This window comes from Oncorhynchus tshawytscha, linkage group LG19, assembly GCF_018296145.1.
Source record: "Oncorhynchus tshawytscha isolate Ot180627B linkage group LG19, Otsh_v2.0, whole genome shotgun sequence".
NCBI classification, from domain to species: domain Eukaryota; kingdom Metazoa; phylum Chordata; class Actinopteri; order Salmoniformes; family Salmonidae; genus Oncorhynchus; species Oncorhynchus tshawytscha.
Genome location: NC_056447.1, coordinates 305113 through 320255, shown reverse-complemented (window position 1 = coordinate 320255; position 15143 = coordinate 305113). Strand labels below are relative to the sequence as shown.

General features: G+C 40.7%; 1 protein-coding gene across 1 annotated transcript; it reads right to left on the bottom strand.

The window, feature by feature from the left end:
• Positions 1-316: 316 nt before the first annotated feature.
• On the bottom strand, positions 317-14359 carry LOC112219177 (mixed lineage kinase domain-like protein). Its single transcript, XM_042302002.1, is given in 11 exon segments — positions 317-1337; positions 1465-1605; positions 1780-1829; positions 2019-2158; positions 2336-2420; positions 3562-3697; positions 5747-5753; positions 5755-5836; positions 5937-6114; positions 12462-12565; positions 14352-14359. Coding segments are annotated over 11 exon segments (981 nt in total). The 3' UTR covers positions 317-1287.
• Between the last annotated feature and the right edge of the window lie 784 nt (positions 14360-15143).

Genomic DNA, 15143 nt, shown 5'->3' with positions numbered 1-15143 from the left:
GAGCCAGTTGTCATGTCTTTGGTTATGCAAACATTTGTTAATTAGATTATATTTCTCATTAAATATAATCCCCACCCCATTTTTAAACGGGTTAAGGTGAAACAGGTTTTAAACAGTTGGTTCAAAGACACTTGGGGTTCCACTTGTGTGTAAGGGACCCCCTAGATTAGCCTACCTGTTAACCATTAAATATGGACAGCTGAGAACTAACTCTTTCTAAAGGATAAAGGTGAAACAGGTGTAAAACAGGGTCTTCAAAGACACTCCACACCCACACACCCCAAGGGGGAGAGACAGAGCTACAGATGTAAAGATATGTAATTCATTGAAGGTATTTATTTGAGAAATGTCCAGTCTTTGCTCTTTTCGTCATTACCATGCTAATGATTTAAAGTTGGATTTATTTGTATCTGTTTAAGACACTGAATACATGTTTAGCATATTTACTACATTTATTTAGTATGTTGTTTTTTCTCTGTGAAGTAAGTTCATTTTAAGTTATGTGACTTGTTTTATGTAGATACAACATTTCAGTGTCAACACACAGCAACCAAAAACCTGATCCAATTTCACATATTCATATTGAGTTTGCAGCATACAATAGAATGTTCACCACAAGTTTCCCAAGATTCTTTGCCAGAAGTTCACGCGTTGCCGCAAATGTACAGCAACAGTTTGACCAAAAAAATGTCCCTTGGAAATATGAGTTTGCTGCAAATTTGCAAAAAATTGGCCAAATTTGCAGCAATAATATAATGTTTACATACCCTACATTATTCATCTCATATGTATACGTATATACTGTACTCTATATCATCGACTGCATCCTTATGTAATACATGTATCACTAGCCACTTTAACTATGCCACTTTGTTTACATACTCATCTCATATGTATATACTGTACTCGATACCATCTACTGTATCTTGCCTATGTCGTTCTGTACCATCACTCATTCATATATCTTTATGTACATATTCTTTATCCCCTTACACTTGTGTGTATAAGACAGTAGTTTTGGAATTGTTAGTTAGATTACTTGTTGGTTATTACTGCATTGTTGGAACTAGAAGCACAAGCATTTCGCTACACTCGCATTAACATCTGCTAACCATGTGTATGTGACAAATAAAATTTGATTTGATTTGAGGTTTGCCAGAAACAAAGGTTTTGGCAAGGGATTGGTTGGTCTTCCTTTGACCTGAGGAGTGGGGATGATAGTGGTTCATGGTTTTTCTCTTCTCTGGCCATGTTTCTGAGAACTCTGGAGATGGACCTCTGTGTTTGTTAGTCCTCCCCTAACTGCTCCACCACATTGCACAGTTTGTCAACCAACACTGTGGAACAGAGCAACTTAATTAGGAAAGAATAACTGAGAGGACAAATAGGAATCCATATGGAACAGCTGAAAGAAATGTATGTTCCTGTACATTCATCATATGCCATTTAGTTGTGTTGCATTACCTCCCGCTGTCGGCCTGTAGAAGCTGTCATAGGAGCGACAGTTGTTGATCAGTTCCCCCAACAGTTGAGGGCAGTCTTCAGGAAGAGGTTCAGTATATTTGTCTTTACACACCATCTGATACACTTCTTTGCGTGAGCAGTCTGATCAGAAGAGAACAGACATTGAATGATACATTTCTAAATATGACAGAGCAACTACTGCATGCTTATAGAGAGAGAGAAAACCTAACCATGCTATTTTCAGATATACAGTATCACTATTATTGCTGACAGTATTTGTTACACACAGCCTTTAAATTAATGGAGTTGACACACCTTTGAAGGGAATCTTGCAGGTTGCAATCTCCCAAAGGACAACGCCAAAACTGCAACGAACACAACAATTCAAACAGAGTGAACTCGGAGTATATTTAGTGCCTGCATTACACCAACAGAGAACATTTGAACATACAAAATAATTTCTGTGATTTTGACATTCATTAATTTACAAAAATTTTGACATTCATTCATTTACAAAAGTGGAGAGTGTGTTGTAAGTCTGATTGGAAGCAGACCTGTACATCTCACAAGCTTTGTTGTAGGGATGGTTGACACTCTCAAGCTGCTGAGGGGAGCTGTAGCATAAGGACCTCCTCTTCCTGTCCTTAGTCCTCTTCAGCGACGTCTCTGTTTGGGCCAGCTCAAAATATGCCAGCTGACCACACACAACAGACCCCAAAACAATGACATTTGCGATAGAGTACTGCAACACTGTAAACATGGAACATCAACTACACATCTTCAAAACAACCTCTGCCTCTATTTAACAGTGGGCCTGACTTTCTGGGCCTGACACATATGACTGTGTAGAGGACTGCATTGAATCTCATACCTTCACTCTGTACCCAGCATCTACCAGGAACCTGCTGCTGTTGATACATCCATGCACTTTAAACTTCTCCTCCGACTGGTGCAATCTATTGTGATCGAGATATTAGTTAGTCTTGACAGGGTAGCTCAATGTGATTACACACTTTCTAGTGCTGTGAACTTTGGTGAGAGAGGTACAGGGCACAGACCCAGTGTACCTATTATTTCAGTGAAGAAGCAGCAGCACATACTAATGATGGTGGACAGAGGTTTTAGTAGGTGGATTGTGGACACATGAACAGGAATTTAGCGTTCCTCTTTCGAATATGGCCAAATTGTACCTGCCGTGTTACCTGTGACACTTGGCCGTGGCAGGGCTATTAGAGGTGCGACTTTATTAGCCAGCTATTGGCGTTGCTTTCCACCGCTCTGGTGAAGCCCTTTCATGCGTGTACAGGACACATTACTTTCTACTTTTGGAGAGGTAGAAGGGTAGAGATTAGAAAGGGAAGGTACAAGACAGAGACATTATTCAAATAAAAGATTAGACTATAGATTGATTCTTTATTGTATTGACATAACACATTTATGGCAACAATATGATAGAGGTGGTACTCTGTGTCATGTGCAATAGGTGTTGTGACCTGTCTACTTGTGTAGGGTACAGGGTAAAGATATTAATTTCTATGGTGGTATACCTGTAGAAGCCCTGTGCTGCATCCAGACTCATGACAATAAACATTAACCTGCTACCTGTAGAGGCCCTGTGCTGCATCCAGACTCATGACAATAAACATTAACCTGTTACCTGTAGAAGCCCTGTGCTGCATCCAGACTCATGACAATAAACATTAACCTGTTACCTGTAGAGGCCCTGTGCTGCATCCAGACTCATGACAATAAACATTAACCTGCTACCTGTAGAGGCCCTGTGCTGCATCCAGACTCATGACAATAAACATCAACCTGTTACCTGTAGAGGCCCTGTGCTGCATCCAGACTCATGACAATAAACATCAACCTGTTACCTGTAGAGGCCCTGTGCTGCATCCAGACTCATGACAATAAACATCAACCTGCTACCTGTAGAGGCCCTGTGCTGCATCCAGACTCATGACAATAAACATCAACCTGTTACCTGTAGAGGCCCTGTGCTGCATCCAGACTCATGACAATAAACATCAACCTGTTACCTGTAGAGGCCCTGTGCTGCATCCAGACTCATGACAATAAACATCAACCTGCTACCTGTAGATGCCCTGTGCTGCATCCAGACTCAAGCGAGCCTTTCTGTCCCAGGGCAGCTTCCTTTGGGAATCCAGAACCGCTCTCAGACTGCCCTTCTCACAAAACTCCATGACAATGAGGTAGTTTGGATTGGGTCCTGCGGGACAACCACGGTAGAGAAGAGGATTATTAAATGCAACAAGGGCACATCATCATCACATTTTGATATCATATTCTGAATTCACATATTGGTTTGGTGAATGGCGCTGGAGGGGATGGCTGACGTTTTACATGCTCCCAACAAACTGCTATTTTGTTCGGTTTTTTTGCGTTATTTGTAACTTATCTTTGTACTTATTTTGTACATAATGTTGCTGCTACCGTCTTTCATGACCAAAAATAACTTCTGGACATCAGAACAGCGATTACCTACCTCGAACTGGAAGAATGTTTTTTCTTTAACTAGTCCGACGCGAAGGATATACTGCCTTCTTGGGAACGGGCCCAAATCCCCGTCATTTATTTGAAGAAAAGACGGATAAAAAGAGGGCGGAGGTCGGGCTGCCTTCTGAGAACTCATAGGCGAGTGAGAAAACTCCCACTGCCATTCGTTCTATTGTTCAACGTGCAATCATTGGAAAATAAAATGGATGACCTACTATCAAGATTATACTACAAACGGGACATTAAAAACTGTAATAACTTATGTTTCACCGAGTCGTGGCTGAACGACGACATGGATAACAGAGCTGGTGGGATTTTCCATGCACCGGCAGGCCAGAGAAGCTACGTTTGGTAAGACGAGGGGTGGGGGTGTGTGTCTATTTGTCAATAACAGCTGGTGCGCGATGTCTAATATTAAAGAAGTCTCGAGGTATTGCTTGCCTGAGGTAGAGTAACTTATGATAAGCTGTAGACAACACTACCTACCAAGAGAGTTCTCATCTTTATTATTCATAGCCGTCTATTTACCACCCCAAACAGATGCTGGCACTAAGACCGCACTCAACCAGCTGTAGGCCATAAGCAAACAAGAAAATGCTCGTCCAGAAGTGGCGCTCATAGTGGCCGGGGACATTAATGCAGGAAAACTTAAATCCATTTTACCTCATTTCTACCAGCATGTCTACAGGAAATTGTGGGCTGAACAGGTCCCCATTAACATCTGCACCATCGAGAGTGTCCTGACCGGTTGCATCACCGCCTGTTAGGGTAACTGCTCGGCATCTGACCGTAAAGCGCTTCAGAGGGTACTGCGTAAGGCCCAGTACATCACTGGGGCCAAGCTTCTTGCTATCTAAGACCTATATACTAAACAGTGTCAGAGGAAAGCCCAAAAAAGTGTCAGACTCCAGCCGCCCAAGTCATAGACTCTTCTCTCTGCTACCGCACGGCAAGCTGTACCGGAGCACCAAGTCCAGGACCAAAAGGCTCCTTAACAGCTTCTACCCCTTAGCCATAAGTCTGCTGAACAAATAATAAAATGGCCACCAGATTATTTACATTGAACCCCCCCCCCCTGCTGCTACTTGCTGTTTATTATCTATTCATAGTCACTTCACCCCTACCTACATGTACAAATGACCTCGAATAAACCTGTACCCCATTGCATTGAGTAGAGGGTTCAGACACTAACCCTGTATATAGCTTTTTATTGATATGTTATTGTGTTACTATTGAATTTATTTTTTACTTTAGTTATTTTCTTAACTCTTTCTTGAACTGCACTGTTGGTTAAGGGCCATGTAAGTAAGCATATCACGGTAAGGTTGTATTCGGCACAGGTGACAAATAAAGTTTTGATTTGATATTATGTCCTGATTACTTTGCTCATTATACAGTAACTGTACTTCGCTATGCACATTCTTGCACATATGCGGTTGCCAATTTTCCCTCTGCCACTGACTGACTGCATATGTAGTTCCACTCCATTGCACATCATGGACTGTACATTTGTTTATACATCCATACCATGCACAATTATTTTTTTTATTTTTTTTTGCTGTTAATAGTGTACAGACTATGTGGATTCATGTAAATTCTTCATCTATATTCTGCTTGTTTATTTGGTTTACTGTGGCAGCACCATTTCACAAAATCAAATTCTGGGTGTACATGATGAATAAAGATGATTGTGATTGTATCCAGTCTCCTATTTGTCCAGCAACTACAGTATTTCACATACTGCAAAAAGAAGCTGACTCACCGGACACAGATCCCAAACATTCGCAGGATGTTTGGTGACTCAAAGCGTTTCATAGTCTCCACTTCCTTTTTAAAGACACTTCTCACCTGACTGTGTGGGACACACGTAACCCATTAAACAAATAGATGTTTAGCACCGAAGCTGATATTACAAGAACTCTTTGAGACGTCCTGTATGCTACGCTACATACCTCAGGCTTGTGCCACTTGAGTAGGCGTATCTTTTGATGGCCACTGTGAATTTGTTGTACTCTCCTTTGAATATCTCTGAATTGTCATTTTTGATGAAGGGCTCTTTGGGCACGTCGTAGATCAGCTCCTCTGGCTTGATCTCTCTGATGTCTTGATCTAAAATGCTCAGCTTCTTTACTGTCAATGGGAAACAACAGTCAATGAGATGGTCAAGTCATACAGGAACATAACACATCAATAACACAGAGAACTGAAGGTCCAACAGGAAAACACACCATCATGCAGAATGCAGTGAGACCATGGAGTGTTTTCCTGGTGTAGGATCTATGCTGTGTTTTGTAGTGTGTATGAGTGAAACTTGAGTGCTTGTAGTATCAAACAAAAATGGAGAAAGGTATAAACCACAAAGGAGCGAAAACAGACACAGTCTCCTTTATCATCAGACGCTGGTCAAGGTCAACGAGAAACAATAGTTGGTCAGATTCCAAATGAAGTAGTACAGCTAGTAAACACATTTTTTTTAACCTTTATTTAACTAGGCAAGCCAGTTAAGAACAAATTCGTATTTCAATGACGGCCTAGGACATCTCTACCGGCCAGAGTCTCTGACATCTCTACCGCGAACCCAGAGTCTCTGGTGGCATGTCATGTTTTGCAGAGAGGTGGAGCACCCTGGGTGGCGCAGTGGTTAAGGACGCTGTACTGCAGCGCCAGCTGTGCCACCAGAGACTCTGGGCCTATGGCCTTATCGTAACTGGCTGTGACCGGGAGGTCCGTGGGGCGATGCACAATTGGCCTAGCGTCGTCCGGGTTAGGGAGGGGTTGGCCGGTAGAGATGTCCTTGTCTCATCGCGCACCAGAGATTCCTGTGGACGGCCGGGCGCAGTGCGCACTAACCAAGGTTGCCAGGTGCACGGTGTTTCCTATGACACATTGGTGCGGCTGGCTTCCGGGTTGGATGTGCGCTGTGTTAAGAAGCAGTGCGGCTTGGTTGGGTTGTGTATCGGAGGACGCATGACTTTCAAGCTTCGTCTCTCCCGAGCCCGTACGGGAGTTGTAGCGATGAGACAAGATAGTAGCTACTAAAACAATTGGATACCATGAAATTGGTGAGAAAACAGGGTAAAATTAAAAAATATATATTAAAAATATATATTAAAAAATGCACTATAGGAGAGCAGATAAAATTTAGATTTTTAGAATTTAGATTTTTTTGTCTGCCTGTTGTGACTGCGTTTGAGACTGTGGATTACCCAAGAAAAAGCGCAAACAAAACTGAGGTTTTCAGATATAAAGAGAGACTTTAACGAACAAAAGGATGTCTTCTGAGTGCAAACATATGAAGATCATCAAAGGTAAGTGATTAGTTTTATCTCTATTTCTGAATTTATATAAAGAGTATTTCTGTATTTGAATTTGGCGCTCTGCAATCTCACTGAATGTTGGCCAGGTGGGACGCTAGTGTCCCACATACCCTAGAGAGGTTAAAGAACCTTTATAAAGCATGACATATGGTTATATGATTTTTAACACATTTATGTAGCGTTTACGAAGGCTTTATGAAGCCGTTATAAGCTGTACATCATTTAATGCGGCGCCCTATATAAGAAACTGTAAATCTTCACATTTAAATGTATTCTAATATAGACCTACTCATATCAATGTTAATTGCATACCACTTGCAGAAACAAGTTTGATGACCTTCATACTGGCTCTAGGTGGTACGATTGTAGCTTCTATCTCAAGGCCATCAGACTGTTAAACAGCCACCACTAACATTGAGTGGCTACTGCCAACACACTGTCAATGACACTGACTCTACTCCAGCCACTTTAATCATGGGAATTGATGGGAAATGATGTAAATATATCACTAGCCACTTTAAACAATGCTACCTTATATAATGTTACTTACCCTACATTGTTCATGAAATATGCATAATTGATACTGTACTCTATATCATCGACTGCATCCTTATGTAATACATGTATCACTAGCCACTTTAACTATGCCACTTGGTTTACATACTTATCTCATAAAATGTATGTATATACTGTACTCGAGATCATCTACTGTATCTTGCCTATGCTGCTCTGTACCATCACTCATTCATATATCCTTATGTACATATTCTTTATCCCCTTACACTGTGTATAAGACAGTAGTTTTTTTGGAATTGTTAGTTAGATCACTTGTTATGATTTATTACTGCATTGTCGGAACTAGAAGCACAAGCATTTCGCTACACTCGCATTAACATCTGCTAACCATTTATGTGACAAATAAAATTTGATTTGATTTGATTTGATTTGTTTTGATACCTTTTTTAGAAATGTTTTTATCAGCTACATCCACCTTCACATGGGTGAGATTGAGAATCTGTGTCAATTTGGTGACTGCTGCAGTAAACTGTTAACTAATGTAGTAAAGGTGAAAGGTAAGTCCATAGAGAATGCCGTCATTGTAAATAATACTTTGTTCAACTGACTTGCTCAACTGACTCGCCTAGAATTTGTTCAACTGACTTGCCTAGTTAAATAAAAGTTTAAAGTATAAAGGTCCTTGGGAGGTCAGTCTCAGTAATACATTGGTGTTGAGTATCTCATACTGTAACACCATTACGAGATGTGCAGAGTTACTCAACCAGTACAGTACACCTGAAATACTCTATTATCTTGTATACACATGAACACTTTACTTGTGCAAATACTTATGAGACCTTCAAATTGGTGGTGGGGGGGGGGGGCTAGATACAGTGCCTTGCGAAAGTATTCAGCCCCCTTGAACTTTGCGACCTTTTGCCGCATTTCAGGCTTCAAACATAAAGATATAAAACTGTATTTTTTTGTGAAGAATCAACAACAAGTGGGACACAATCATCAAGTGGAACGACATTTATTGGATATTTCAAACTTTTTTAACAAATCAAAAACTGAAAAATTGTGCGTGCAAAATTATTCAGCCCCTTTACTTTCAGTGCAGCAAACTCTCTCCAGAAGTTCAGTGAGGATCTCTGAATGATCCAATGTTGACCTAAATGACTAATGATGATAAATACAATCCACCTGTGTGTAATCAAGTCTCCGTATAAATGCACCTGAACTGTGATAGTCTCAGAGGTCCGTTAAAAGCGCAGAGAGCATCATGAAGAACAAGGAACACACCAGGCAGGTCCGAGATACTGTTGTGAAGAAGTTTAAAGCCGGATTTGGATACACAAAGATTTCCCAAGCTTTAAACATCCCAAGGAGCACTGTGCAAGCGATAATATTGAAATGGAAGGGGTATCAGACCACTGCAAATCTACCAAGACCTGGCCGTCCCTCTAAACTTTCAGCTCATACAAGGAGAAGACTGATCAGAAATGCAGCCAAGAGGCCCATGATCACCCTGGATGAACTGCAGAGATCTACAGCTGAGGTGGGAGACTCTGTCCATAGGACAACAATCAGTCGTATATTGCACAAATCTGGCCTTTATGGAAGAGTGGCAAGAAGAAAGCCATTTCTTAAAGATATCCATAAAAAAGTGTTGTTTAAAGTTTGCCACAAGCCACCTGGGAGACACACCAAACATGTGGAAGAAGGTGCTCTGGTCAGATGAAACCAAAATTGAACTTTTTGGCAACAATGCAAAACATTATGTTTGGCGTAAAAGCAACACAGCTTATCACCCTGAACACACCATTCCCACTGTCAAACATGGTGGTGGCAGCATCATGGTTTGGGCCTGCTTTTCTTCAGCAGGGACAGGGAAGATGGTTAAAATTGATGGGAAGATGGATGGAGCCAAATAAAGGACCATTCTGGAAGAAAACCTGATGGAGTCTGCAAAAGACCTGAGACTGGGACGGAGATTTGTATTCCAACAAGACAATGATCCAAAACATAAAGCAACATCTACAATGGAATGGTTCAAAAATAAACATATCCAGGTGTTAGAATGGCCAAGTCAAAGTCCAGACCTGAATCCAATCGAGAATCTGTGGAAAGAACTGAAAACTGCTGTTCACAAATGCTCTCCATCCAACCTCACTGAGCTCGAGCTGTTTTGCAAGGAGGAATGGGAAAAAATTTCAGTCTCTCGATGTGCAAAACTGATAGAGACATACACCAAGCGACTTACAGCTGTAATCGCAGCAAAAGGTGGCGCTACAAAGTATTAACTTAAGGGGGCTGAATAATTTTGCACGCCCAATTTTTCAGTTTTTGATTTGTTAAAAAAGTTTGAAATATCCAATAAATGTCGTTCCACTTCATGATTGTGTCCCACTTGTTGTTGATTCTTCCCCAAAAAATACAGTTTTATATCTTTATGTTTGAAGCCTGAAATGTGGCAAAAGGTCGCAAAGTTCAAGGGGGCCGAATACTTTCGCAAGGCACTGTACATACAGTAAAGTGCTTTAATTTCTAAAAGGTAAAACAGATATGAAACATTTGATCTCTAATCCAAAATGCTGAAGTATAGAGCCAAATTAAAATTTTAGCTTCACTGTCCAGATAAATACGGAGGGAGGTGTGTATATACATATTTTAAATAAGTCACAGAATTTTGGTAAGAATGTGCCCAAAAAGTTGTCAGAATCACTGTTTTCTGAAGGTGACATGATCAATAATTGCAATATTTAATCTTCAAACATGTAAAATGGTTATGCAGATGTGAGTATTCGTGGATATAAGATGATTAAAATGATATACAAAGTTATCTTGTAACCTATACAACGTTATTCCATTATCCTATTCACATTTCATAAAACATAGGATTAAAAACCATTACACATAGCTATTCTAAATGAAGGTGTATTCTTACTATGGGGCCATAGCAGATTGGTCTGTTACTAGAATGCCAAAAGATATAGATTAATATAAGTGGTCTCAACAAGTGTCACACCCTGATCTGTTTCACCTGTGTTTGTCTCCACCCACCTCCAGGTGTCGCCCATCTTCCCCATTATCCCCTGTGCATTTATACCTGTGTTCTCTGTTTGCCTGTTACCAGTTCGTTTTGTTTCGTGAAACTTACCAGCGTTTGTTCCGCTGCTCCTGTCTGTTCTTGCTCCTGTTTTCTAGTCCTTCCCGGTTTTGACCGTTCTGCCTGCCCTGACCCTGAGACTGCCTGCCATTCTGGACCTTTTACACCCTCTCTGCATTACTGACCCCTGCCTGCCCTGACCCTGAGACTGCCTGCCATTCTGGACCTTTTACACCCTCTCTGGATTACTGACCTCTGCCTGCCTTTGACCTGTCATTTGCCTGCCCCTGTACTAGAAATAAACTTTTGTTTCTTTGACACTGTCTGCATCTGGGTCATACCTAAAACCTGATAACAGGTCCAACATTGGATTTGATAACATTGGAAGGTTTATAGTCCTCAAAATTAAAACAGTTAATAGGATAACATTATATAATTTTAAATCAGCACACATTCATTACTATTTACATGTATAAATACATTTTAAATGATTGAAGATTAAATATAGCAAAAAAGGATTAAAGCATACTCAGAAAACACCGATTCTGACAGCTTTGATTCTGACAGGACACATTCTTACCACATTTCTGTGAATAATTTAACATCTTCATGTACCTGGTACACTGGAGTCATTTGGTTGTGTATTCTACATCACTATGTACATTTTAAGATATTACTGGGCATACTACAATAATATTTCATGCTGGTATGGTCAGATGAGAACAGAGTTGTTTGGCGGCCATATTGGAAAAAGGCTTCTGTGGGGTTAATGCGTGGATCCTGTGTTGGTCCTATATCTAAACATATTTCTAAAACCCTGTTCTAGCTGTGTGTGTGAAAAGTTATGATTAACGGGTGAGTAATAACTTGTTGTATACTGACATTGTTTGTCATAGGGTAAAATCCCTATGGGAAAAATGTATGGGATAGAGGGATGAGTGGTAACGCAGAGAAAGCAACTGTGGAAGAGGAACATTTAATTTGGTATCTTATAAGGCCTGAAGAAGGGACCGATCATCCTTTTCCTCTTCATTTCTGTAAGATTTGCTCTGTTCTCTGCTATGCTCTCAATCGTGTCTCCTTGGCATGATTTGTCTGTTTGAATATGGGACTGCCAACTAGAGATAAGCAGAAGTGGCTGACTCATACGAATGGCATGTGAAACACCCCACCCATCCTGGGTCTTTATATAATGTCTGTGAGTACTGAGAGCTAGTTGAATTGGTTTTCCCGTGCATATTGAGACTGGAATGTCTTACAAGTGTTTTTTTCCACCACACTACAAAATTGCTGCAATGCTAAAACGCATTTCGATTTGGAGGCCTTGCTCATGGATTTATGAGGAATGATTTGAACAAAAATGCATTGCTCACAAACACCAGGAAGCAGGCTTTCGGATACCCATAGAGGTTTGCCATTAAGTATACAGTTAATTTGAACTTTTAAGGACAGTTAGTATAACAGTTCAGCTACAGAAAAGATCACATCCATCATAAGCAGTTACTGTTCTCTGTTCAACCTAAAATCTATCGTAAGTTTGAAATTAAACATACCTTGAGAGACTGTTGTTGTTGGTGCAGAGACTTCAATGATCTTTGAAACTGAAAGGAGACCACACCCTTTATGTTCCCTGACACCGGTTTGTCTTGAGCTCCTCCTACAATACCACTACAACATACAATAGGCTACAGCTGTGCACTTCCTCGGTTTATTTCAGTTCAGGTCTGCTTATCTAATTTCTTTCTTAACAATAGTGATTGCCTGCTAAAACACAGTATAGCATGCCACGTACCTACTTGCTTAAACAAGGGACCCCAAATGACCAAATGTTTAAATAAATGTATTTTGTCCAATCAATCAAAAGTTATGAAATATGTCAAAAATAGCACTGAGCATGCAGTGGGAAGGTGACAGTGGTGTAAATACTTACAGTGGCTTGCAAAAGTATGCACCCCCCTTGGCATTTTTCCTATTTTGTTGCATTGCAACCTAGAATTAAAATGAATTATTGGGAGGTTTGTATCATTTGATTTACATAATATGCCTACCACTTTGAAGAAACAAACAAGAAATAAGACAAAAAAATAATACTTGAACATGCATAACTATTCACCCCCCCCAAGTCAATACTTTATAGAGCCACCTTTTTCAGCAATCACATCTAGAAGCTTGGCACATCTAGCAACCGGGATTTTTGCCCATTCTTCAAGGCAAAACTGCTCCAGCTCCTTGAAGTTGGATGGGTTCCACTGGTGTACAGCAATATTTAAGTCATACCACAGATTCTCAATTGGATTGAGGTCTGGGCTTTGACTAGACCATTCTAAGACATTTAAATGTTTCCCCTTAAACCACTCAAGTGTTGCTTTATCAGTATGCTTAGGGTCATTGTCCTGCTGGAAGGTGAACATCCGTTCCAGTCTCAAATCTCTAGAAGACTGAAACAGGTTTCCTTCAAGAATTTCCCTGTATTTAGCACCAGCCATCATTCCTTCAATTCTGACCAGTTTCCCAGTCCCTGCTGATGAAAAACATACCCACAGTGAAGCATCATGCTGTGGGGATGGTGTTCTCGGGTTGATGAGATGTGTTCGGTTTGCGCCAGACATAGTGTTTTCCTTGATAGCCAAAAAGCTCAATTTTAGTCTCATCTGACCAGAGTACCTTCTTCCATATGTTTGGGGAGTCTCCCACATGCCCTTTGGCAAACACCAAACGTGTTTGCATATACATTTTTTGGAGCAATGGGTTTTTGTTCAAAGTTTCTGATATTTTTTATAACCCAACACTAATCTGTAGTTCTCCACAACTTTGTCCTTGACCTGTTTGGAGAGCTCCTTGGTCTTCATGGTGCTGCTTGCTTGGTGGTGTTGTAGTCTTTGGGGTCTTTCAGAACAGGTGTATATATACTGAGATCATGTGACACTTAAATAAAGTCCACCTGTGTGTAATCTAACTAATTATGTGACTTCTGGAGGTAATTGGTTGCACCAGATCTTATTTAGGGGCTTCATAGCAAAGGGGGGGAATACATATGCACGCACCACTTTTCCATTTTCTGGAAAAACGCCAAGGGGGATGAATACTTTTGCAAGGCACTGTAAGTAACAGTACTTAAAAGTACTACTTAAATTATGTCTGAGTGTTGGAGTGTGCCAGTCTGACCGTAAATAAAATAAAAACACAAATTGTGCAGTGTGCTTTGCTAAATATAAGAAACCTTATGAATAGCATTTATTTTAACTTCATAGTTTTACTCAGGAATGACAATTGAGTACTTTGGCCCAGGAGAAGCTTAGAGTCGATATGATCCTCCTTAAGGGTCCAACACACACTGCGCATTCTAAAATTTGAGCCACACAAAAGAATGCAGAACTAAATAGAAAACAACGCTGTGTTTGCTAAAAGTGGAGCGGAACCCAAAGTATTGTTTGTTGTAGTACGGGGGCATCTTAAAACCGTTGTACATTTGGTCCTGTCATCTTTTGTTTCAGTATGGGAACAACGAGCTTGTGCTGTTCTTGGTTAGGATAAAGTTTACATTCTATGTAAAAAGGGTTATATAAAAATTGTCAAAGCACTAGTACAGTACAAATAGATACCTTCAAGGCTTTGCCTCGGAAAATGATATAAATAACTTTATTACAGAAACCTTAGATAGTAAAAAAAAACTTTACTCCAGAAATCCATTTGAGAGTTTTCACACCAAACTATTGGTTTTGGCGTGCAAGACCAGAACTGTGGCCCTTCTCTGACCCATTCTGGGTAATATACTGGCCAGGGGGACAAGCACTCGCCAGGTAAATTATGCCTTTCTTGCTTGCTCTTTCCCAACAATGCCGTAAGCAATATCAGTAGTATATAATTTAAAAACATACAGTAGAGCAAAAACATATGAGTAATAGAAATAAGAACACGAGAAAGTAAGCTAAATTACACGGTCAGTTCCAGGGTCAGTCCCAATACCATATTTACAATGTGCAGGGATACTGGAATGATAGGGTTAGATATGTGTAGTAGGGGCCTCCCGAGTGGCACAGTGGTCTAAGGCACTGAATCGCAGTGCTAGCTGTGCCACCAGAGATTCTGGGTTCGAGTCCAGGCTCTGTTGCAGCCGACCGCGACCGAGAGACGCATGGGCCGGCGCACAATTGGCCCAGCGTCATCCGGGTTAGGTGAGGGTTTGGCCAGCATGGATGCTCTTGTCCCATCGCGCACTAGCGACTCCTGTGGTG